This window comes from Hippocampus zosterae, chromosome 14 (genome assembly GCF_025434085.1).
Source record: "Hippocampus zosterae strain Florida chromosome 14, ASM2543408v3, whole genome shotgun sequence".
In the NCBI taxonomy this organism is placed as follows: Eukaryota; Metazoa; Chordata; class Actinopteri; order Syngnathiformes; family Syngnathidae; genus Hippocampus; species Hippocampus zosterae.
Window position 1 is genome coordinate 5,867,862 of NC_067464.1, and position 27,311 is coordinate 5,895,172.

The 27,311-nt window shown below is 43.0% G+C and overlaps 1 protein-coding gene across 1 annotated transcript; it reads right to left on the bottom strand.

The window, feature by feature from the left end:
• Positions 1 to 3,737: 3,737 nt before the first annotated feature.
• LOC127614238 (uncharacterized protein C14orf132) lies at positions 3,738 to 27,060 on the bottom strand. The gene is given in 3 exon segments (XM_052085441.1): positions 3,738 to 4,619; positions 26,675 to 26,748; positions 26,751 to 27,060. Coding segments are annotated over 3 exon segments (378 nt in total). The 5' UTR covers positions 26,818 to 27,060; the 3' UTR covers positions 3,738 to 4,382.
• Between the last annotated feature and the right edge of the window lie 251 nt (positions 27,061 to 27,311).

The window sequence follows — 27,311 nt, forward strand, 5'->3', positions numbered from 1 at the left end:
GCGGAACGTCAAATTGTCATGTGCAGTAACGTTGAGATTTTGCAAGAAATTTGTGACCCCCGTTCCCATTCACTTGAACAATAACCAAACAAACAACAAATTGAACAAACTCGCAATCCATCCATTTGTTGTGTACAAGTAATTTGACAATTTGTTGATTCAACATTTATTCGGTGTCACTGTCGTAACGGCCCTCCGAGGGAAGATGTAATTCGCGACAAAAATGAGTTGGACACCCCCGCGCTAGCTGAATGCTCTTGCTGTTGGCGGACGTATTGATCTACGATGATAAGCGGGATTACTTGGAGGAAGAGGTGACATTTCCAACGTTTTTTTTTTTCAAGGATAAATACTTAGAAAAATGTAGGCGGAGAATGGATGATAAAGAATATATGCACATGTAATATATAACGAAACCTTTGACATCCTGGGTTTCATAGGAAATATTAACCCAATACTATCCTTAGAATTGACTTCCCTTATGCTATGTCGTTTATCCAGTTACAAGCAAAAATAACCCCCCCAAAAAATTGTTTGGGCAAAGTCTTAGTTAGCCGCGATAGATTTCCCACCTGAGAGTCTAATAAGCCTCCATGCATTATCATACGTTAGCGCTCGCGAGACCCCGCGATCATCCATTTAATCTAACGCCGCCTCCAGGAGTCACATCCTTTCCAGTCAACAAGCAGCAGAAAGCAACGAGAAAACAACCTTCATCTCTAACAATCGAGAGGGAATGGAAAAGGCCCCGCGGTGAACGTGAGGAGGGAGCGGATCGAATCAAGCCGCTGTATCAGCGTGGGGAGCGGAGGGAGGATTTACAGGGGGGCTAGCTAGGCTACTCGCTCAGTCTGCGAGGTGGCGCGTCGGTTGACAAGTGCGTTTACAAATGCGATCTGTAAATCTCTCCGACGTGACTTCCTCCCCCTCGAGGGGGGCGCCGGGATTTGCAGCCCTGCGTGAGTGGCTCATTGTCTTTATGGTGCGGTTTTAACAGCATGAGATGTACTACCTCATCTCGGATTCTGTTTGTTTCAGGGGCAAGGTTTTGTGATAACCTTGTTCCATTTGAAGAAAAATGACGCAACTTTTTGTTTTAAAACCAATGACGCGACATTTTTGTGGTCAAGGCTACAAATTGTCCTATGCTAGCATAGCTAAAATTGGGAAAAAAAAATTCATCTTTTGACAAGTTTCTTGAGCAGCGCGGGGCTCTTGTGGTTAAAACACATGTCTCACAAGTTTTCGGATTCCTGGTTTGAATCTCAGCTACGGCCTTCCTGTGTGAAGTTTGTATGTTCTCCCTTCCCGTGTTTGGTTCGGTTCAAGATTTTCCATTGCCCATATGTGTGAATGTGAGAATGCTTGTTTGTCTTGGGATTGGCTGGCAACCAGTCTGGGGTGTGAGCCGCAGCTCGGCAAAATAGTCTGTGCCATACTTGGCCCTCCGCTGATTTTTATCGGAAAAACAAATCAAGAGAGTCAGACGGCTCAGAAATGACGTTTTTTTTTTTTTTTTTTTACTAGAACACAAGATCATGTTACATTGCTTTACCGCTGAAAACATTGCGTGCCCCGTCCGTCTTCGGATGGTTACAGATGTGGTGGGGTGCACAAAAATAAGACTTTCAAACAACCCGTGTCAAAATGGCCGCCGTCAAAAGTTCACCACGGCTATTCTCGAAAATCACATTTGGATCGATTACACTGTAGCTTTGTGTCGGCAGAGGAAAAAACAAAACAAAACTGTATGCTGCATTGATTCTAAAAGCGTACGTCTTTACAAAAGGAGTATCGTGTCGGTGGTTTACAACGACGTCTAAAGAGTCCTACACATCAAACCAGTTGTTAAAAAGCAGCCCCGAAAAGTCCCCTTGGGAGCATTTAGCGAGTACACCATTATAAGTTGCTACAAAACATCAGAACAGTGTAGGCTATTGTATATTCATATCATCGTAACATGTGGTGAGGAATACCAAGTAGGCTTACGGAACTCGAACGAGGTCGTCACTTCCAAGTTCACACGTTGGTGAAAAAGACAAACTGTAAAAGCGCAAACATCAAGAAGTGGACTCGAGCAATAAAACGGCATCTTTGGCTGGGAGATTAATATATGGTTGCATTTGGTCTGCGGCAATCGAAAGCCTTTTTTTTTTTTTCGCGTGGAGATTCCGCAAAATTGCTGCGTCGGAGCCACGAATGAAAAACGGTGTTTCGATTCCAGATGGTGACGGAGCATTTTGCCAAAAACAAACAAACAAAAAAAACCTGATTCGATCATGACTGCGTTGTGGCATGAGCATTGCTTTCGACACAACTGCAAAGCGGGAAGTGAAGTCTCCTTGCACACGGGCATCATCCCGTCTTTTGTTAGGGCTCGGATGCGACGTTTGAAAACGGAAAATGAAGCCAACAAATCGCAGGTTCTTTAACATTTATCCACCTTTTGTCTTTTGCACCCAGCCCAGTGAAAGGATACTGAACCAACCGCCTGCGGTTTCACACAGCAACACAGCATTACGCATCCCAATAATCAGATTACGGCATTGCGGAATACCCTTTGTCACAATCAAAGGCGTGAAACGAATGCATTGGCTACCCCCCCCCCCCCCCTCCTGGAGAGGAGAGTGCCACACAAGCTTTTACCTATGCTGTTTTTAAACAACTTAACACAATTCAATTCTCGACGTAGCAGATCCACGCATCTGATGTTCTGCTGATTTTTACCCCATTCTATTCCACGATGTTGTCAATGACCACGTCTAGAAGCAATTGAGTTAAAACGGAACGCGCGACTCGGCTTAAGTAATCGAATTCCCGGATGAAAGCATTGTCATGCCCACTTTGCGTTTTATAAGAGGAAATTTAGCAAATAAATAAATCAGGGTGGTTATACAACGCCATCTGCCATCCAGAGTAAAAAGCAACAATCGATTAATCGATCGTTCGTTTTCCCCATTGCGGAATCAGGAAAATGTCGTGTAATGTCCAGCCATCATTTTTTTTTTTTTTACTGACTGCCGAACAACATTTGGCGTCACCACGACAAGTTAATGTGATCCAATACAAAAAGCTCAATTTGCATCCTAGCCCGAGCCGCTGTCAATATTTTGCTTTCATACCTCGGTTTTCGACCATAATCCGTTCCACAAGGCTGTTCGAAAACCGAAAAGACACACTTAAACAAAAAATCTTTATTGAACACGTCTGTTCACAATGGGCGCTACACGAGGAAGTGGCGAGACGTGGAAGTGGAGAGGAGTCAAGTGGTGCATTCAAGTGCGCTCAGTTTGGTCGAGAATCGATTTGGTAATCTGAGGCATAAAAAAAAAAAATCGAAATTTTTGGTCGAAAATCGATTTGGTTGAGAACAGAGACATTCGAAAACCGAGGTTTGACTGTATTTGAGTTAAGAAAAAAAAAGGCCCTTGTGTTTGGATCTCAGTGAATTTTTACTGTACTCACCATGACATGATCCGCTAAAACAACGATTGATGTACCTTTTTTGGACAAAGCAAAATAAAATGATTACAACTGATTTTACTGCTAACGCTTGCCCTAAACCCGTAGAAAGAACACCTCAAGGTCACACAGCAAGCAGATTGTCCAACCTGCTTCCAAAGCAGGAGAAGTTTCACTCCTTGTATGTTCGACACCCTGTCAAAGATGAGCAATGGCTGGACTCTGCGGCGGAGATCAGATAAAGGGGGTGGGGGGCAAAGCCAAAAAGTTTGGGATTGAAGTGAATTATTGCCTTGTTTAACTGTATGCAGTACGATTTGATATTCATGTGATTCTTTTTTTTTTTTTCTTTTCTTTTCAATGTGCGGTAAGTGAATTGCACTGATGATTAAGTCATTGGTGCGTCCATGCCAGGTCTGCTCCACCGAGTCTCCTTATGTGCGCCCTAATGGCAACGGGCCTCGGGGCTGTTTCGGATGAAAATAATCCCGCTGCTTTCTAAATGTTTTAACATTCGGCATCCGTGTTCCAGGGCATAATTAAAGAGCTTTGCCCTAAATTGCTTTGCGGCGAACGGAGGCTTACGACGTTCCCGGATCAACCCAAATCACAAGCCCCATTTCATCCTCGTTCGCATCTCCGCATGGCAAGTGAGAGCGTGTACTTCAGGGGAGACATGGAAAGAAACTTAGGAGGGAGCAACATTCCTCTGATTCTTAGCGGAGTGAACAGGCGTCCTCTTTTTAGCGACGGGTGGATTATCCTCAGATCGTAGAATCCAACAAAAGCAGGAGTCTTTTGCACTCGTGTTGTCGACGTTTACGATTCCGTCGCGGGGGCGTACTCGCTCTCGAAAGAGCAGGCGGATACAAAAATTTTGAATTGCTCAATGGATTTTGTCTGCGGTGGCGGACGGTTCCTCAGAAGGTGCAGGCGTAGACCACGCCCACCACCACAATGTTTCCGATAGTGGCCACAATGGCGATCCAAAGCCAGATGGCATCACTGGACATGGACTGCGATTCGTCCGGCTGGCCGTGCACCGAGGCCGCCGAGACGGCGGCGTGGACGCTGGCGGATGAGTTGAAGAGCGAGTGCTCGCCGCTGTAGTCGTCGTTTGGCGACGAGTCCATGAAGGCTCCCGTCATAACTGGGATCTGAAAGCGGGGAGATCAAGAATAAAACTGGTCAAATGCCCTGAAACAAAAACTGATTGATCGCTGACAAGTAGGGGTGGAACAAAAAAAATGGTTTGAATCGGAAAAATTGGTTTTAATTCGACGAACCAAATCAAATTCGACAAGAGGTAGAATGCAGTCTCCACGTGCCCAACTTATGATCCGCAAGTGGATATCTTGCAGTTCCTTTTAAATGTACTTTGCCATGTAGACCACGTGGGTCTCTCGGCGCTGAATTTAAAGGGAATAATGGGAGCCACTTGGAATGACATTAAGTTGGCTGCGATCTCTCCCAAAGCGGCGCAAGTTCCCACTTCTACATGCGCTCATCTAAGAAAATACCAAAAACGAGAAAAAACCCCCACCATGCGCACTGTTAGACTGTGCTTTGCGCTAGACGTCATATTATGGGCAGCCTTCTGATAATAAGAACCCCATATCTTGACGAAGGAAAAAGGCGAACAGCTAAAGTTATCTTTGTCGGTCGCTTTTCTTCTGGGTGGGCGCCAAATCCCTGGTTTGTAATGATTTTCGGAAGCGACGACGATGTGCCATGTTAATCAAGCCGCTTGATTAACATGAAATTAATATTGCCACATGTGGCAAGTGAAAGTGGCGCATTGCTTTGGACAATTGTCGACTCAATCATTTGAGCAGAAGGAACTTTCTGTTGAGTGTGGGTGTATATTTATCCGGTGTGTTTTCCTGCATTGATGGAGTGTGTGATCGAGACATTTGTGTAACTGGGTTCATCCGGAAAACTGTTGAAAACCAACGCTAAAAATACCTCGGAGGCATGTTCTACTCTGGCATACACAGAAATTCATGCTTCCTCATTTGCTCACCTTCTCGCTCTCACTCACTCTCTCTAACACACACGCACGCACGCTCACACGCTTCAGGTCTTCCCTGGCACACGGGCCGGGGAACACTGTTTGGAAAGCTCTCTCCTTCCGCTCCCTTCGTTGGCCCCTGGTGGTGAATAATGACAAGACACATCCCGTGGAGCGCCCGCTGTGAACATGAGCGTGATGGAGGCAGACAGGCGTGCAGAGCGTCTAGCAAACCTGTGCACTAACCCCATAGCCCCCCCCCCCCCTCACCCTACCCCCAAAATCTCCCTTACAGACATACACACCCCCGCGCACGCACACATTCACACGCTCACAGAGACAGTCAATGCAATCTTTAGTCAGTCTGTTCTGTAACTGTCATCCATTAAAATATATATATATATTTTTATATCATCCCCACATAGTGTGTGTGGGGGGCAGGGTGCATGTGTAAATCGACTTACAATATTCTGCACATTTTTCTATAACTTGTTAACGTTTTCCTTGCGGGGCCGTTCTGAGTGAAACCATATAAAGAAGTCAAGAATCACGGTTTATTCACCTATTGTTAAGTTGAGAAGTTTGGTAAAAAGAAAATGCTTACGGTGTCACTCTTATTCATTGAAAATGAGAATTTGACATTTTGATAGAGATTTTAGCAGGCATCATGAACGTTGCCATCTTTGAATTGCTTTCGCGGGCCACATAAAATGATGGGATGGGCCAGATCTGGCCCCCGGGCCTTGCGTTTGACACCAGTGATGTTTAAAATGTCACCGGATGGACAGAAACATTGAAGAATATGCTAAATGACACTTTTTCCCCTCTAAAATAACTTAGAATCCGTACTCTTCAGTAAAAACATTTTTGACCCAAGCTAACAAAAAAAAGAAAGTCTTATTGAGTGTAAAATAAACAAAATAATAATCCTAATCGTTTCAGGCCACATTGACATTTTTGTTGATTTGAATTGTTAGAATGAGCATCTGTTATGCCGACCGTCTCCAAACATTTGGTCTGATGCAAACGGAAGCTCTCCACCCTGTCTACATTTTATATCGATGTTTTATTCAGTAACTCATTGTCCACAGAAGCGAGCTGTTTGCATAAATTGGGAAGTGCACTGAATAAAATGAAGCGCAAAGACATTCCGGTCGACGTTGCACGCTTCTAAATATTTCATTGTTGGGGTTTACGTTTTTTTTTTTTTAAATGGCCGCGGGGCCTAAATATATCTATCCGTATCTATACGTTTCTACTGTCGGAAATCCCACGAGCATGTGACGCAAGACATAAATGCAACAAGAGGCTAATCGCTAATGGAACAGAGGGAACTACAGCCGAGACTCGGGCATTTCCGAAGTATCTTAGCTCTTAAGTGGCTCGAAGAAGGTCATCCCTCCATGCATTACTGGCAGTGAACTCGTGCTTATTGACATTTCATGGATCAGTGGCCTCGGTGGCAGTGTCGGCGATCCAAAAGATAAAGCTTAACCTGTGAAGCAGAGTGGCGAAGTTGAAAGTGGAATTTTAAACAATTCGCATCAAATGCCATTTCCGTTTCATACTAAAAGGAGCCACGAGAAAATATGTCGGGGATCTGTTTTGGCACGCGTAGAGTGGAGTCGAAACATTTGTGACTTCAGAGCAGTCCTTGAAAGCAGCGTGATTGTTTATTTCTCCAAAGGGATTTTCAAGATGCCAGATCGGTATTCCATAAACCTAATAGGCATTTCGCGTCACCCCAAAATTGCTCGTCATCACAGTGGCAATGCATTCTGGGAGTAACGCTGTCAGGTCGTGTTCAAGATAAGTGGCTAAAAGCGCTCTGCGTTCGTTTCCCTTCAACTGAAACGTCCTGCAATCTCCAACCGGATATCCCAAATTTGTCCGTTCTTGCGGAAGGAACTCACGCTGACAGCGAGAAACGGCTCCTGTCAAATCCCGTTACCCCCACGTATGATATCCAAAAGGAGTGACACACCTTTTAAAATTCCTACCGACTGACACGGCTGGCTAAAATATCGGGCCGCTGTTGTTTTCAGCCCGATGGCTGCAATCCCTACCTCGGGTAGGTTTCTTGTGATCTTCAGCCAGATGGTTTACTATTTGTGATCGGCAGCGAGGGGAATGAGTCCTGGCAGCTGCTACTGTCACATTATGTTCTCCCCGTTTACAACGTCAAATTAACCCATCTGTCAAATTCCTACAGAATGGACATGTCCCTATGAACATTCAGTAGGTCCTCGTTGTTACCGGAAAAAACAAAAAAGATATATCATCTTAGGTCATCTATATCAGCGATCCCCAACCTTTCATGCAGCCTGTAACCTGATAACATAAACTGTCCACAGTCGTAACCGCTGTCGCTGCTAATGACAACAACGATGATTATAGAGTCATGAAACATTTTATTAAGTGTTTTTTTTTTTTCATTCGTTTTAAACAGTGCTATTCGACTGTACAGCAAATAAAATTTAATCACTCACAGCACTACTCCGAAATGGACCAATCGGGAAGAATAATTACGCCTCATAAGTTATGATCCTACGGCGTTAGCTAATTTTAGCTAGCTACGTTTTGCTAGTTGCAAAATGTGAGAGATGAAAAGATGACACGTTTGACTTGCTGCTTTCATCCGGCGGTTGTCGGCTAGTTATTAGCATCTAAACTGCTAGTTTTTACGCGGTCATGCTGTGCAAGCTCGCATTGTCATGCTTTCTACTCGATCACTTGGGTGCTACTTGTTCTACTTGTTTTTGACAACAGCTTCCTCCTCCACGTCGCTCTGGATTTACTTATCTTGTCAAAAGAGCTTCATTTTCGGAAGTCATGGCTTGCCCGTCAGCTGCGCGTTTAGCCACGTGTTCAATTTGCTCCTATTAATTTCTGTTTACCGCTTCTTCTTTTATTTATTGGCGGATACTGTTTAATTTCAACTTGCAAAGCACGATTAGAAGGGCGACTGATTGGCTAGAGTCGCGCACATTTGGTGGGAGTAAATATGCTAGCTAGCTAAATTGGCTAGTAGCTGAGAACCAATGTGCTGTCATTCAACAAAAACGTTACTTCACCGTCATTTTGGAGAATAGACAGTCCAGTCCCCATCATCCCCAAATTTTTTTTTGTCCGTTCAGTTTTTTCTTCCCCCTCCAACATTAATGCACATGGATGAGCGCGGGTAAATGTGAACTCGAATGAGCTGTAATTGCCTCCACCACCAGTTCAGTCCTTGCTCAACTGACTTCACAATATGGCCGTAAACAACGCGGGTATGTAAATGTAACGCGATAGACGGAAGCCGAAAATCCACAAGAGACTCTTTCTCTCGTGCGACTTTGTTGCTGCCTGCGGCGATGATGTTATGAAAAGACTCTCAAAGGGGGGGAAGGCTTCTGTCCTCGTCAGGAAACAAGCTGTTCGGCGGAAGGAGGTGGGCGAGCAAAGCAGCCACTGGGGTGGACCCTTGTGGTGTGAAGAATAGACCGTTGTTGTTCATGACAGCACGCGGCAGCTGTCGGATAGAACCGCGTCTACTCTTTTTACCTGCAAGACAAGTTTCGTTCTCACGGCGGATCATGCGAGATTTGTTTTGAAGTTACTTCCAACACGAGCTCTGCTGTGCAAAGACCCTGCAACATAAACTCTTTCAGCCAAAGCTCTTTCGTCGATCGAGCGTTTGTGAGGCCTACAAACTGAACTCTGCTTTGAAAAACTGCAATTGATACGCCCCTTTGAAAATGTTCAGAATGGATTTCAAACAATCCTCAATTGAAGCTCATTTTACAACATTACAACTAATAAACGGGTCACGTACAAATGACATGAACATGCGTCCGCACTAAAATGCACACATGCATGATTCCTAACCTTTAATGAGCCAAGGCACATTTTTTTAAGTTTGAAAAATGGCACACAACCCAAAAAATCTAACAGAAGATTATTTATTTCTTCCGTCAGTCACTATAAGTTGTTGGCATAGGTAGATGGACAAAGATACATTATTTGTTATTCATAAATCATTTTCTCGGCACACCATTTGAGCCTTCACGGCACTCTGTAACCTGATAACATGATAAGCTTTCCCACTGTAGTAACCGCTGTCCCCGAAAGGGTTAATGTGCCCCGGCACACTGGTTGGAAATCATTGCTTTAGGTTTTAGGTAAAGAGACCAGCAGCTCTTTTTGTTCAAGACCACCAATGCTTCACGGAAACAAAAGGACACTTACAATGTGTGCAGCGTTGGTCTGTAATATATCGCCGATACGTCTGGCCGTAAATCTGCCCGGAGATTTGTGGGGCGGTTTTTAAGGAAGCTGGTTCACCCTCTCAGTCGTGTTAAGACCTCCACTTTCAAGCCTGGTCCCTGCTGCTCAGATTTACAGCATCACTTCTCATTGATTTTTCTAACACCCCACCCCACCTCTGCTGGTTCGTCTCTCCTCTTTTTCATCAATCTTAGAACTCGGTCGAATAAGTGTGACGTGATCTGAGCTTGACACCTGGGCATGTTTGTGAACACATGAGGGGCGGCATCGAAGCTCACAGTATACCAGTCGAGGTACAATTACCCCGCGCCCCCTCCGTTACCTTTGGGCACGAGTTGTGGGCCATAAACAAAACGACAAGATCACAAATACAAGAAACCGAGATGGCTTTCTGTCTGGGCTCTCCCTTAGAAGTGAGAAGGCCTGTCATCAGGGAGGAGCTCAGAGTTCAGCTCCTGCTCCCCGCATCAAGAGAACCCAAATGAAGCGGCTCAGGCACCTGGTTATAACAAACCCCTAGTGAGGTTGTCCAGGCATGTCCCACAGGATGGAAGCCAGGACAGGGTGGTTATCTGATTTTACGTGTTCAGAGTAGCCTGGCATTAGCCTCTGAATCCCCTCTGAAGAGCTGCATGAAGCGGCTGGGGGACTATCTGTCTTCCTCTTGATATCTCTATTTCTGAATGCAGAAAGCTAGTTGTACGGAAGGAATAATGCTCAAATAATCTCTTGAATCACCAATCATGGTGGAGGCACGGTACCGACAAAACAAAGATGGTGTGTGAGGAGATAGTGCTTTTTGCGAAACGTGAGAGAGGAAGGAGTGAGTGCATGTTCGCATCTGGGCTCATCCCTCGCTAATACACGGCGCTAATTTGCAGTCGCACGACAACTTGCAAGTATGAGATGCGACCTGGTGCATCAATTATGAAACTCGAGAATCACCCCCCGCCACATCCCACAAACAAAAACTGATTTCTTGTTCTCACCAGATGGGAACTACGGTGCAATGTGTGAAAGCATGTATATCGTATGACTTCGGGGTAATCCCAGTGGGAGGCATTGGATTTCGAGTTCACTGTCGGCCCGTCTGCCCTTGTGTGGAACACATCACACAATTTTATTTGGATCAAGGTGACATTTTGTATGTTATTGTCAATGATAGCAACACCGTGGACTAGTGCTGAGCTCGTCTGCCTCACAGCCTTTTCATTCATATTAGGCACTCGGATGAGAAAGGATAACAGCAAGTCGTCGGTCCGCGTGATACACAAGAGAACCGCCCCGCCCCACCCCCCGTTTTTTTAAAAGGGTGATTTTGGGGTGACGTATTATACGTGGGGGTGTTTTATACTCAAGAAACTACGATATCTTTGTATTACTTCTAAATATTTCTCGTCAAGTGTCGGTGACTCCCTCAGTACTTGGCTCAAACTAGACGAAAGTCATTTTCTTAAATTTAATTTGAACGGTCTCCTGTCGGAATAATATTTGTGATACAGAAGCTCTTTTATGTTCTGGTGCGAAGAGCGCTTATTGAATAAGATTTTATTACATTCACCTTCATGGAGGTCGTGTGGCAAGGAAAACACATTATCATCTATTAGATTTATTGCCTCTTATTGCTAAAGCACAAAACTCAGAATATTACAAAGGACATTTTTCATATTTTTTGACAAAGTAGTGTGACGTATGCCTTTGGGATATTATTTTTCTTAATAAGACACAATTTAGTCAACAACAACAAAAAAATAGTGCATGTAATTAGGGACAATGAAAGCTTGCTTCGATGAAATCTAAATGAAGGCATCATTTAACATGCAATAATACCATGTATACGGTTCAGTATGCATATTTTTTTTAGCTTGGTTTTTAGGTCGCAAGAATAAAGCTAAGGTAAATAAACCACGTATTATAACCTCATATCTTGAAAGTTTGTAACACAGCACGCAACTCCGATAAAAGTAGGCTACAATAAATAATGCTAACTTAATGTGTGACAAAAGTACTAACTAAAATTTAAATAAATATGAAAGTGTATTAATGTTAAAAGCCTTTTTTGCCCAAGGACTCTTACAGTTGGCTCTATTTTTCTTTATAACGGCGTCTGACAAGTTTGGTTGGTCTGAAAAGTGAAGTTAGCGCTAATGCTAGTGCTACCATAAAACATGAGCTAGTGTCCACTCTCCACCTATATTATCAGCCGCTATTAAACGTAATCGGGGTCACTATGGCTGTAATAAAAACATTCTCTTTGTAACAAGCCACTGTAGCAGTAAATTCATTTTATAGAGTTCGAAGTCAAATTATTACAAATTGTTGCTAAAATGTCAAGTGAAGCAAATATACGTATTTATGTCAGTAGTATCCATGACTCATATCCCACATTTTCTCACCCAAAGCCAAAGGCCATGAATCATTCATCAAAGCACATATTTTAAATATGCATCCCGTCGGGCTATGCGCGTAATGTGTTTTATGCTACACTTTACACCATAGAACCATATCAGGGTGCAGGAACCGCATTTCTTGGGTGCGATATCGCACACCGCTTTAAAATCTAGACACAAAGCCCACTCATGTATCTTGCATTGTGATGCTGTTTCAACAGCAAAGTCACATGCCACCTCTCTCTGGCTGGTTGCTGCTACATATAGATGGAGGACAGTGCCCGGGGCAGGACTTGCTGCATTAAACATTACCAACTCATTTTCTTCCTTTCTTTCTTTCTTTCAAACAAAGATTCAGTTCCATGAAAGTACTGCAGAAACAAAAGTAGCCACCATCTTACCAGAAATGATCAAATGTGTTTAATTTAATCATGGATTCCCTTTTAGACATAAAAGTGACTTATTTTGAGCAAAAGTGATGTTTGTAAAATAAACATGAATACATTTTATTGTTTATTTTGACATTTCGAGTTGTTTATTTTTCAAATAAAATTAATGTTACCACAGTACAGAAAATGTGTATTTTAATGGAATCATTTTAAATTATTGGGATACATTTTAAAATGTTTCTTTTTATTGCCTATTTATTAAAATTAAATAAATAAAATACTGTTAACAAAATGGAAAATACAATCATTTATTGCTTATTGATAATTTATGTCGTAAATTGGACTTTTTTGTATAAAATGGGCTTTTTTGTGATAGGAAAATTTAAGGCAGCATTGTTTTGCCCTCAGTGCTTTATTCTCTCATTTATATTAATTAAAAAGCATTCACTTTTACTGAAGTAACAAAACAAAATATGACAAAACCTTTTTTTTGGAAACCTACAAGATAATCAGCATGAAAGTATTTTTATTGTCATTTATGTACTTTAAACGGAACTCAGTATAATCCTGAGAATATGAATGAGAAAATGTGGATTTGTGCGCACGTTGGCTGTTTTCTGTGGACAAAATAAAAGGCGACAGTCACGGTCAGACAAAAAAAAAGGGAAAAAAAATGATGATCAAGCACTTGATCCTGACCCCGTGGCATTTTGTCCAGGATGTTTTTTCTCTCATTTGCTTTGTGCTTCTTCCCTTTTGCGTGAATACGCGCACAGCAATAATTACTGACGCTTTTGCATTCTTCTGCAGAACAACAGACTCTGTTTATTGAACGCGCTTGCCTCTGCATGTAAAACTTGTTCCTCCATCAAAATGCATCATTTCAACAAAGTTTCTTGACACAAGTTTCAGTTTAGACAGGATTTGGGCCAAACATTTGGTGGCATTTAAGAACATACACGATGGAAAAATTATGATGAATTTTTCAACTGGAATCCGTTATGGGAGTCGCGCGATCTCGTCAGGTCGTCAAGTTGCTTTCGCTTCTGCGCATTCTACCCAGCTGTGTCACGTCTGAGTATTTTATTTATATATTTTTTGTTCAGTCCTTTCTAATCCTCGTCACTTGATTGTGTTGGACTTCCCTGCTGCGCCGCACCTTCCCGCTGAGCACTTTTGTTCTTCATTCTTTTCTTTTTTTTGAAGGGTCCAGCTGCTGTTGCTTGTTAGCATCCAATGCACATCCTAGCATTCCGCTAAAAGCGTTCTTGCATTTGCTCTTTATGGAAGATGGCAACTAATAGTGGCTAACAAGTGAAGTTGTCATATGACCACATTAGCACACCTTACAGAAAAGACGCCGTGTCTTGAAGATGTAAAAATCATTACGCAAAAATATTTTTTGCAGACAGCCGAGACACCGGAGCTAACGTCCTTGCCTCTCCAGAACGAGCATGGTGAAAGACTTGAAGAAATGTGGTCAGTCTATTTAAAGCACATCATTTTGTCATTAGCATTATTATTATTATTATTATTTTTTGCATTAACAGTCCTAGTGAAAAGACCGGAAAAGCGTTTTGTTTCTTGATTTCTTTTGACAGTCGGCAACAGTGTGCTCGTGGCAGGGTACGCGGTTCGCAACGAGTGGTCATCAATGGTCGACAGTTGGCCACTGGTTTTCCTGCGATTCAAAAATAAGGTAATCGCTGTTGAACGGCGCCGCAATGTCGCCGATGTAACGGCAAACCAAAATGCACCAGCTTTTGCGCGCACACACAAAAATAAAGAAATCAAATTCCGATTTTAAGCTAGCGAGGCACAGCCAGCTGCCGCCAAGCCGTGCAAATTCATTCTCGCGGTATGCATATATTGTGTTTTAGTATAAGTATAGTGGTACCAGCGGTTCTTGCATCTAACATATCTGACATTGTTTATCGTGTCAACTATTTTTATTTGATAATTAAAATGTGATTAGTTGAAAACTAAGCCTCAAGTCCTAGCAGAAGTTTAAAAAAAAAAGACTTCAACCAGCCCTTCCCCATCTGCAGTGCAGACACATTCCAGGCATTGAGATGGAGGCGCTTAATTGAATCTCCACTCATGTAAGACTTTGGTCCGGAATGAGTTGATGGGGGGGGGGGCGGTGTTCAACTCCCTACCACTAAAATAACATGGCACAGCGACTCCAATTCACTTTCAAGTGCATAGGGGAGGGTGACGAGATGCAGAAACATCACCTTTTTTTGGGGGGGTTTCCTTTTACATCCCTTTAGAACGTTGCCATTCATAAATGATGACGTTCGGGATGTGACGGCCATCAAATATGTTGCGACGCAATCTCGATCAGATTTTTAACCTTAAATCATTCATTCATTCATTCATTCATTCATTCATCTTCCGAGCCGCTTGATCCTCATTAGGGTCGCGGGGGGTGCTGGAGCCTATCCCAGCTGTCTTCGGGCAGTAGGCGGGGGACACCCTGAATCGGTTGCCAGCCAATCGCAGGGCACACAGAAACGAACAACCATTCGCACCCACACTCACACCTAGGGACAATTTAGAGTGTTCAATCAGCCTGCCACGCATGTTTTTGGAATGTGGGAGGAAACCGGAGCACCCGGAGAAAACCCACGCAGGCCCGGGGAGAACATAAATCAGCAAATGTTTAAAAAAATCCTTTCGGTTTATTCATTCCAATTCACATCTCCTGTTGTTTTAACATACCAATGTATGACCGGGTGAGTATTTAACAGCATTTTACAAACATCAAAAAGACACGATTGCAAATGTTTGTGACAGTGCAAGTCTTAATGTGACGACAGCGTGTGTGCTGGGGATTAAACTAAGAAAATTATTACATTTTTTACATATATTATTTTCCCAAAATATTATGTATATGTATTTTTTTTGGGGGGGGGGGTATTTTTCAATGGGATTAAAACATATGGAGGGGTATAAAGGCCTTTTTTTTTAATGCTTGCAATTTTTTGGGTGTTCAACCACACTTGAAAAGTATGTTTTTACAAGTTTAAGTGTGATTGGGATGGGGGGGGGGCTGTTTTATATTATTTCTATAATTCCTGGAATGTAACTCCTGCGTAAATGAGCGCTCATTCTCTGACCTCCCTGGCAGAAGTTCAAAACAAATATGGATATAACAAATTTACGTCGTTGACTCAAGGGACGCCAGCAACGCCTTGGAGCTGCGCTGGTGCGAAAACCTCCAAATAAAACATGGTCCCGCCGGACTGTGCAACACAATGGCCAGGGATCATTGTGCTCTATTTATCGACATGACTTTGCAGGTTGCCTTGACTTCGACCTCTTCACGCTCAACACACGTCAATTGTCTCTCGCAGGGTGCGGAACAACAACTTCCCAAAAAGCCGTCCGGGTTACGCTCAGTGACGAACCCCACTCGCAGCTTCAGCCGGCCGCTGCGACCTTGTCATGATTACTTTGCGATCATTTCCCCGCCCGGCACCCGAGGGCTGCGCGACGCTCGCTGTTCATCACACGCCATGGTAACACACCTCCTCAAGAACGATCGCACCTCCTCTCGTAAACCCAAATCTCGCCAAGCCTCCAGGTCATGTTTTTGCATGGCAACAAAACTAAATAAAGGTCATGGAACTTGGAATCACGGCAAATAAATGTTCAAATTGGCCTGGCCCGACATTTACAAAGCGCCCGTCCACTTTCTGTCGACACTGCGAATCGTCAAATTGCGGCCGCGTGAATCGTACTCGGCGTGAGCGCAATATGCCGCGTGCGAAGCGTCATCAGGCCGCTCGGCTCCTTGTTTCTCATTTAACTCGGCTCTGAAGTCATTCTTCATGCGGGAACTCACTCCACCTTAACATGCTTTATCATTTCGCGAGGATGACCGATCCATACGGCGAATAGCAAAAAAACGTACCGTATTTTCCGCACTATAAGGAGTGTAAGGCGCACCTTCAATGAATGTCGTATTTTATATTTGGGGCTCACCGCATTATAAGGCGCATAGAATAGAAGCTACAATATGGGCTGTGGTTGCATTATGCATCCACTAGATGGAGCTACGCTAAAGGAAATACAATATAATACAATACAGCTCTTTTTACATAGAGCTTTCACAACAGTAACTGCAGTTGTAAAAAAGTGCTTGACATAACATTTAAAATACAATAAATCAGCATATTGATCCATATATAAGGCGCAGCAGATTATAAGGTGCACTGTCGATTTTTGAGAAAAAAAACGTTCCTCATCGGAAATAATGGACATTTTAAGCTTTGACGTTTTCAAGGTCAAACTGACCCATAATTATTCCCCATAATTATTCCCATAATTTCAGAAGGGTCATTCAACACGTCGATCTGGACACATTGACAAAAGACCCCGACGCAAACAGGCGGCCTTTACAGTCCCCCATTACATTTGAATAAATTACGCAGCCCAGTCGCCTTTTTTCCATGGCAGTGAAACTTGAACAAACTTTCAAAGGCTTGCTAATTCTTACATACGCACGAGCCGTACGCCACGTTGGCTGACACTAAATATTACAAACGTGTCATTCTGTGAATCGGTCTGCAGTTGGTCTCGTTCTAAAATGACAAACGAGGTATTGCTCCACTTAATTGTCCTACTTGCACTCATGCCAACGTGCGCTTATGGATGATGCCGCCGAGGTTCTGTTCACGCTTTCCTGGTGTCAGACTTGACTAAGGACACAGAAAACTGTACTCATAAGGCTGCAACGTCGTACATGTCACATTAATATCGGTCACGAGCAGAGGACTGCATTTATTATTCATATAGTGTGTATATTATTGAATAGTTTGATGCATTTATAATATTTTTTATTTTTTATATTAAAGATGCATGAGCCGTATCCATAAATAGGAGCCAGGTTAGCTGAATATGAAGTGGGAGGAGCCATTTTGCGGAAAAATATTGTCGTACAATATTATCTTTGTCAAGTGAAATTGGATTTTAAAACTAAATGAAAAGAGACAATTGTGGAAAAATGAACTTGAATTTATTTTCTGCAACCACCGACCAAAAATGGAATATGTATAAATCCGTCAAAAACTTTTTTTTTTTTCCCCAGTAAGGTTGCGACCAAGGTTATTGTACTTCACGAAAACTAATGGGTGGGATTCACACTGAGTTCCACAGACTCTGCTCTTGCAGTTCCCTTTTGCATTTCTCCATAATAGTCCTTTCTGACATTTATTTATTTTTTTGGGCATTTCGCATTCCGTTAGAATCCAACATGTGGTCGCACCACAATGTTGTGCCAGTCAACCGGCTTTTCCTCAAAACATTATATTACATGACACTTTGTGTTCCCGTCGTGGCAAATAGCCGGCAGCCTGCCAACACAACGGCTGTAAAATGAAATTAGCGCGTGGGCGTAGCTGCGATAGCGCCGTGTGTATTCGCGGCAGGTGGGCTTCGGCGTTTGTGAATGATTGCTGCACATATTTCCCTGCGGGAAGATGAGGCGCAAGAGTGGGGGACGGGTGGTGGGCGTTGGGGTGGGAGTGGGGGGGCGGCGGCTATGTGTTTGGAGTTTGTCACATGTGCACCATGTTGGCCTAGATACAGTGTTTCACGTAGCGCAACACTTCAGAGGCATGCCCTCGATCTTGAGTGATTATGAATGTTGCAGTGAGTAAAGTGCAAGCGCGAGGCATGAAGAATCCATTACCTTGCATGGACCGTCAATAAAGACAAAGCAAAAGCCCCCCCGCTATATTGACTGATTAGAATTGCCTGACGGACGTTTTTTTAAAAGCGAGTTCCGCGTATCCCCAGTCATCTTACAGCAAGATTCAACAGATTTCTCGACATCCGCAGAATACTTTGTCATGACAAAATATCACACCGGAATCTTCTTTCACCCGAACAACAAAATGTTTCCGGCATTTTCCTGTCGTTGGTTATCACATACCCGTCAACTTTTCGGAGCGCCAACCTGTATAAACTACCAAAAAGAAAAAAATCCTTATAAAGAGCAAAAAATCCTTATAACATACCAAAGCATTTTCTATGTCAAAAATAGAAAAAACCCCCCACGAAATTTTCAATGATATTTATCGTAGATCTCCATAATACAATGTCTGGTTAATGTCTAATCATTATTCTACTTAGTAGCATTACTGTGTTCAGAGTTGTAATTCCTATGTTACTTTTTTGGAAAGTTACCGGAAATGAAAGCATTCGAGTAGGCTAGCACCATTCTGGGCAAAAGCAAACGGAACTACCTGTTAGGGGAAGAAAAAAACCCCAGAAAATGTTCAAAATCCGTATGAATTGTGTGATACGTCCATATACGTAAGATTCACCACAAAATCCGTATGAACTATGGCTAAACCGTATGAGTTGACAGGTAAGTTATCAGGAGGCGGCAAGGTGGTCCAGTGGTTAGCACGTCGACCACATATTGCACATTTGATTCCCGTGTGGAGTTTGTATTTTCTCCCCCGTGCTTGCGTGGCTTTTCTCTGGGTACTCCAATTTCCTCCGACATTCCAAAAACATGCATATCGGGATGATTGGACACTCTAAATTGTCCCTAGATGTGGGTGTTAGTCTCTGACTGCCCCGTAATTCATTGGCGATCGGTTCAGGTTGTCCCCCGCCTATTGCCTGAAGACATAGGATAGGATAGGCTCCATCACCCACCTCCGACGCCAGCGACCCTTGTGAGGATAAAGCGGATCGGAAAATAGATGTATGGATAGTTATCAAGAGTAGAATGAACAAGAAAGAGAAGGCAAGATACAAGACGGGGTTTTTTTTTCAGTAGGGTTCCTCATTTTGCGCTATTTATTTATTTATCGTTTTATTACGATTGGGAAACACATTGTATACTACGCACCGCAACACACACTCCGCTTATACCGTACCTATACGTACTCTTTTCAAGTGTCAGGTGCCCGTCTCATCTTGTTTGACTTCCTCCTTGATTTTTTTTTTTACATTTTAATTTCTTCAAAATCAGATCAACAATCATTTAGCTCTGATCTTTTTTCTTTTCCAGAGTGGCATGGCACGCCAGACTCAAAAAGGACTCGGCGACACTGTACTATTCTTTAGAGTGCTCCATATTTGAAGCCAGAACCCAAGAATGCACATTTCACACTTTTAGCTCAGCAAAATAGCCCTGGCCAGGAAAGCACTTGGGGGGAGGTGGTGGGTTGGGGAGCGTAAGGGGTAACGTCGCCATGAAAAATTAAACATATTCAGGAAAATCAAAGTTAGTGTACTTCACCAGCTCTCAAGCATGCCGGCAGTGTGCATGCGGAATCGTGTCTGTATGTAATACAACTCGCCGTACTGTAAGTGCCTTATTCATCGCCTCGCTATTAAAGTTGCATGTATCCGAAATGAGACGGGGGCCCCCGTCATGTGTGCTTTATATACACCATTAGCCAAGGGCCCAGCAGCTTGATGAGCTTGAAAGAAAATAACTTGTATAAATCCAAAGCAACACGTGGGATATAATTGACATTTTCTGAGAAGGAGGGCAACGAGACCATTTGTAACTGAAATGATCGCATGCGGCCGACACAAATGAGCTGTCAGGCTGAAATAATGGAGAGGTAAATAGTATGAGGCGTGATGTAAAATAATAACTGGATCCGCGTTAAGGAAGTCTGAAGTGATCCGAAAACTCGACGTGACCATAATTAGCACATAAAGGTCCAGGCGCAGTTTGTTTACACTGATGCTTGCCTAAAATTACATTTTGTAGAGTAAGTGGGAAAATAAACTGATTTGGCAGAACTAGTTTGAGGTTAGAATATGCAAAAAGGAGCTCTCTTTGACGATGCACGGACACCACTATTTAAGGATATACAGTATTTCACTTTTGACAATTTTTTAAACTGCAGCAATGGGAACATTTGCCAATAATGCAATAAGAACCGGTTTGAAATGAGACATTATTGATTCAGCCTCCACTAGTTTAAACAACATAACTATGCTGGCATTGAAACAGAAGAACCAAACATACCAATTATAGTCATCTTTACTAACGACCAGTTTTTCAGTTGACTTGAAGAAGTTTCGACAAAAAACCCTTCCCCAAGGTCCACAAGGCTGTTCTGTTCTTTCGGTTTTAAGCTTTCCAACAAGCAGACTGACGGTTACCCACAATCATATTTCATCTGTGTCGCCTGGGTCAAATCTCGTTTTAATCAGCCGCCGCTTTCCGCCCACTTATCAAACTCTCATTTGTGTTTCTTTTTCCACTCGCGCTCTCATTTCATCTTTTGCATTTGATGATGCATTATAAAGGCGCACCAATGAGTACGGAGCTGCATTATAAGGATGTTTGTCATTATTTCGTCCCGAATCATACATCTAGTTTATTCCAAGACATATCAATACAAGACGATGTTTTGGAAATAATCTCATGATGAACAATTATTCCGGGATGCATAATTCATACTTCCGTATTACCAAAGGCACCGTTTCTGAGAACGGGAAACATCATAGAGTCAGAGATCAGTCCATTAGGGAAAGATGTAATTGCCACATACTTCGCAGTTTATCAAGAGTCACTCTCGTTATAGCTTGACTGCGAACAGTTGACAATAATGTCTTCATTTACCAATTTGTGACTTGAAAATCGTACATTGTATGAAACTAGCTAGGAGACATGTCATTTAGCCAGCAGAAATACTGCAGCGAGAAGTCAAGTTGCTAGCTTTGCCACCGGAGCAACTAATTTAACTAATTAACTAACGTAACTAATTTTTTTGGCTTTCTTTTTCATGAATTTATGAATCTTAACTCAGGTCTTGACTTCTTAAAGAATAATATCATCACATTTGTTTGCAACCCGGAAATGAACGGAAAGGCTATAGCTGAAAGTTGACATCTGTTGGAGCGTGTTAGCAACGTAAACAAATGAATGCGGTTGTCATCTATCTATCTCCGTCAAGAAAATTTTAGATGGATGGTGTGCATTCTGGAATCCTCAAATGCGATCTGGAAACATGATGATGCAATCGTGTGAAAGCGAGCTGTGAAGAGGCTGAGGCTGACCTATCCTTCAACCCATCAATAAAAAAAAAAGGAAATCTTCCACTGAGGGCTCAGCAAGGATGCCAGCTTCGGCATGTGTCAGAAAAAACTTTTAAATTTTATTCCATTTCTTAGAGAATTTTATTATGAGCAAATAATATTTCAGGAGTATTTATTTATAATGATGTTTTGTTATAAATACACCAAAACCACTGATCTGATTTCCACGACGATTTGTGTAGAAGAGAGCGAAACAGAAAACGTAATTAAATTTACCTTTCCAGCCTCCATCAAGGCAATTGAATCGCTTAAAAGAACCTCATCCGTTTTTTTTGTTTTTTTTACCCAATTTTCCCCCCTTCCCAGTTTCTCTGCGAACGCCGTATGATTCTTAATGTCGTTTGCGAGAAGTTAATGCCGAACCACATCAAGAATGTTTTGGCGTGGGTCACAATGGAGTGCCACTCCGGTTATCTATTTATCACAAGACAGACGGCTTGACGGAAAACCAATCGCGGGAAAAAGGGGAAGACTGCTCCATTTAAACAGCTTATTACATCCTTGAAATGAGCTTCAATTTTAGCGACCGGGGGCTGTGCTCTTTCATAACAATGATCGGCGAATTGAATTGTGATGCCGCCCGACAACCAAGGTGCTCTCCGTCTGGATCGTGTGGCAGCTGCCATTGTGCTCGTGATGCAAAACGCTAAACGTCCATCTGCGTGCGGGAATCGTGATTGTCTCATTATCCGAGTAGATAGTCGTCATCTGTCTGAATGTGGTCAAAGATTTATTCTGAGTCTATTATCTATCCTCTCTCTCTCCGTCTCATCTGTTCGCTAGGGCCGAGATGAACAACCCCCATCAGACAGAACATCTCTGCCTCGGCTGCTTCTCCAAAGAAGGTGATGTCATGAGAGATGCTGTCACTCGACAGAGACAAAACACCGGAGGCCAGAATGCACAACGTTGCCATTTCCACAAGCCCAAGCTCAACGAACACGTTTGGAAAGCCAAAGAAAGCAACAGGAAGGGGAAAAAAATGAGCACGAGGTTGACACTGATGGGTTATCGTGCACTTGACCGAGAGCCCTGAGGTACTCCGACCTGCTGCCTGCCCAGGAACCAAGTCGCACTTGACCAAAACACACGTGCGGTCTCAACCCAAGGTTAGTGCGTCACTATTCAACTCAACTTTATTTGTAAAGCACTTTAAAAATAACCTTTAAAAAAATCCGACATGCCGGATTAAAATGAAAACGGTTGAAACAGTAAATCAATATCATAAAAACGGTAAGTACAATAAAACACATACAAGTCTCACGTTGAGTCGACGCCAAACGTATATAACAACAAACAAAATATACGCCGTACATCGAGATACGTACGGAATCGTCTTTTTATGAGAGATGCGCACCAGGTGCGAATGGGTAGAAATCGGTTTGACGTTGTTCATGACGTGTTGTTTGTTTGAATTTCGTGGACTGAAATAGTTTGTCCTTTTGGAGCACTTGTACAAGTTGTACACGATGAAGCATATTCGTAAACATGAAAACAGCTGTGCCATATCGAATCGGAGTTTTAAATTGGCCATTCATTGAAGGTGCGCCTTATACTTCGAAGCGCCTTATAGCGCGGAAAATACGGTACTCTAATCCGAGTCATGAAGCATTTTATGATCATGATGATCAAGTGGGAAATTTTAGTTTTCTTACGAGCCCGTTCGTGTGACCATATGACTGTTGCAAGGAAGTGAAGAATGTGGTGATACAAGGCCTAATTACTCTAATTTATCATTATAATTTACAATATAATTTATAATATTTTTAATATTATAAAAACGGTAAGCACAATAAAATACATACAATTCTCACGTTGAGTCGACGCCAAACATATATAACAACAAACAAAATATACGCCTTACATCGAGATACGTACGGAATCGTCTTTTAATGAGAGATGCGCACCAAGTGCGAATGGGTAGAAATCGGTTTGATGTTGTTCATGACGTGTTGTTTGTTTGAATTTCGTGGACTGAAATAGTTTGTCCTTTTGGAGCACTTGATTCATTGAAGGTGCGCCTTATACTTCGAAGCGCCTTATAGCGCGGAAAATACGGTACTCTAATCCGAGTCATCAACCATTTTAGGATCATGATGATCAAGTGGGAAATTTTAGTTTTCTTACGAGCCCGTTCGTGTGACCATATGACTGTTGCAAGGAAGTGAAGAATGTGGTGATACAAGGCCTAATTACGCTCCCGGCTTGAAGCGGTATTCTCGACTTTTATTTTGTTAGCCTTTGAGGGATGACTTTCTTCCTCTCCGGCGGATTTACAGGACGAATGAACATCACGCGCTGTCACAGTCTGCAGTCCTAATGGTCACTTCCTCCTTGCAGCTTCTCAAATGACGCTCTTCAATGGCTGAATCTTTCCAAGGTGGAGGACAGTTATGACAGATTTTGTCATCTTTACGAGATAAAACGATGGCGGAGATCCGAGGGTTCAACGTCGCCCCACCTGAGGTAAGTTCAACTCCCCAAAATTCTTTCAAATATTCAAAAATAAAATGGAAAAAAAATTTCGGAATATGTGAATCAGCGAGCACGAAAAGCAAATTCCATTTTCATCATGGAAATGGTCAACTCGTGGTCAGCGTGTCGTGCTGCAGAGTCCTGGACGCAAATCTATAAGTTCTCCTCAAATCTATAAGTTCTCCTCAAATGAATTTGCCTATTTTCTCTCCACCATTACAAAAAAAAAATGGACGTTTGGTTCATGGAAAACTCTTAATCCTCCATAGTGGTTGTTTGATTCGTATTTACCGCACCTATCACCCCACCTCTCGCCCGGAAGTCTGCCGGGATAGGCTCGAATGAGATGAATGGATATCATGAAGAAAAAAAATAAATAAACGCACCAGCGCTTGTATCGCAGGCTTGCGTTTAACAACACCCAACTCCCCAAAGGACATGCATAAGTCTTTTTAAACCACAATTACCGCTATCTCCTTGACGGCGCAGACCTCCGGGGCGCACAAAGGCGGCAGCGTTGTAAACTGATGTAATCATCCCCGTCAAATGGAACAGTGATGGATGACCAATCACCAACTTTTTTTTTTTGGAGTGTGTGTGCTCCCTTAATGTGTTCGTTAGATTCACTAATAAGAATCAAGAGTTGACGGAGCAAATTTTGCAATGGACGTTTTTACTCCATCACCTATTTGACCCTTTCAATTACCTTGTAACCTGATAACATGATAATCTGCCCACTGTAAGCAAACGCTGTCCCTCAAAGGGTTAAGCGGCGAGCACTTTCATGCCTCACATTTGTTTCTCAATGTTCCGAAAGCAACACACTCCGTGGGCCCAAACAGTGTGTGCCTGCATTGAAGAAGATAGCGACCCACGGTTCCGGACCGACAACTGCGCGCGGTGATGCGCAACCGTCCACCAGTTATGAATATGATTAGAAGAAATGGCCCTCGGTCATTCTGCTACCGAGACCGATGCCAGCCGCCGCTCTTGCTTTTCAAAAAGCTGAGCAGCTCAGTGACATTTTTCTTGTGTGTGTGTGTGTGTGTGTGTGTGCGCCTGATGTGAATAATTTACCGCTTTTGATATTTCCACTCACGGAGAGTTTGCACAATTAGCGAATGGAAGGCGCTCGTCACGTCATATTGTGAGGAAGGCATTTCTATATCGGGAAGGTAGCAGGTCCCGCTTGTTGGGAGATCACATCTCTAAGACTGGCGAAACTAAATGTCATCATTCGGATGCCGCGCCGACACGGCAGCCGTGATATGGCACCGTAAAATCAATCGCGCGTCACCTATTACATCATGACCTGCAGTACGGATGACATGACGACAAGTCACATTTAATTACCGAAATTGAGCGTGACTCGTTTTGCGACTGTATATCCTCATAGAGGCTGGGAGACGTTTATTTACTTAACTGCAGATGTGGTCGGCACCTTTTGTCAGGTTGAGGGAAAATACGGAAAAGGAGGAAAAGAATTAAATATCACCACTCTGCACAGACGAATACATTTCAGCGCTGAAAACTTTTGCTCTCATTACTTTGTTGGGGGCTGCTGCTTTGCTTAGCAAATGGGCCCTATACATCCTCATGCACTATGAAGGAAGACGTTTAAAAAATTCTGCTCCTGATCTGTAAATCACTTGAATGGTTTGGGCCCCGAATACATTCAAGAAAGGCTAATTGCATATAAACCCAGAGGGACTTTGACGTCTGCGGGCTCGGATGTTTCGTGGAGCCCGTCTTTCAAAGCAAACACGGTGAAGCGGCATTTTGCTGTTACGCTGCACGCGAGTCGTATAAGCGTCCAACAAATGTGATGTCACTGTTTTGAAATTCAGATGAAATACCCTTTGATTAAGGACATTTAAGCATTTCAAATCCATTTCACAGTCAGTCATTTCAGAAGACGACTTTTCAATTCTTTCGTTCGCTTTGAAATGCATTTCAATCTTTTGTTTGTCAATGCATTTCAATGTTGTCACGGTACGTTCTTTTAATAATAATAATAATAAGTAAGCTACTTTGGTTTTGTTTGCTCTGCCTTTGATTGTCCACAGTTGTTTGTAAAGACTTTTAGGTGTTGTGCTTTTGGCCGTGTGAAGCACATTGAGTTGCCTCGTGCAATCGAAATAAAACTGCCTGGTCATGTTCAATATAGTCATAAAATGTGTTATTTTAAAGCACATCACATCGATTGATTATCTAACCCGGCTGACTTTGGGGGTTGTCGGGATTGGTTGCCAACCGATTGCACAACACATATAGATTAATCAAAGTGTCCAATGAATCGAAGCTGCATGTTTTTGGAATATGGGAGGGAAGCCATTGGAGCGTGCATTGTAAATTCAAGACGGCATTTCTAATCGCCTCTACTGGTTACTGTCACCCCAATTTCTCCGGCTATTGTGCTGGCAAACAAAGTACATCAAAGGGGGATGGATGTATTGAACGCCACAGTTCAAGTGGCTTCGAGTAGTTTGGGCCATGCAATTTAGTTGCGGCTTAGGAAGATGAATGCTTTTTATATTTCACACACTGGCCATCAGAACACTCTTAAGATGAAAAGTTACAACATGACGACTCACCTGCGCGGCCATGAAGGAGAGATCCATGCTGTTGCTCGGCTCAGGGCGAAGGCACTCAATGAAAAAAGACTGCGCGCGCCTTTCACCCTCCTCCTCCTTTTCTTCCTCTTCTTCTTCTTCTTCTTCACCTCCTCATTGAGCATGTGCCCCCGCTTTTGTTTTTAATCTGTTCCCCCGTTTGGAAGCGCGCGCCCACACGTACTCGCGCAAGTGGCGTCGCACGTTTCGCATGGGCATGAGGATGGGGGCGGAGGAGGAGGGGTGCAAAAAACAAAAACAAGAGGGAGGAAGAGAGGCAGCGGGGGGAGGCGGGGATGTGGATGCAAGAGCCAGCGCGAGAGGATGTGCAGGAGATTCGAGCCAGACGCCCTGACACATAATAGTCTCTCTCTCGCTCTCTCTCTCTCTCTCTCTCTCTCTCTCTCTCTCTCTCTCTCTCTCTCTCTCTCTCTCTCTCTCTCTCTCTCTCCATAGTCGCTCGCTCTCCTGTAGGTCAGGCAAAATTGAGCATTTCCAGCTAGAAAATATGCAAATGAGATCAGAATCACATCAGAACATTTGAATGCAATGGCCTGATTCCATCAACTTTTTGTTTTTATTTTTTCTAATTTAAGATCAAGCATTTTTGCCTCCCAAA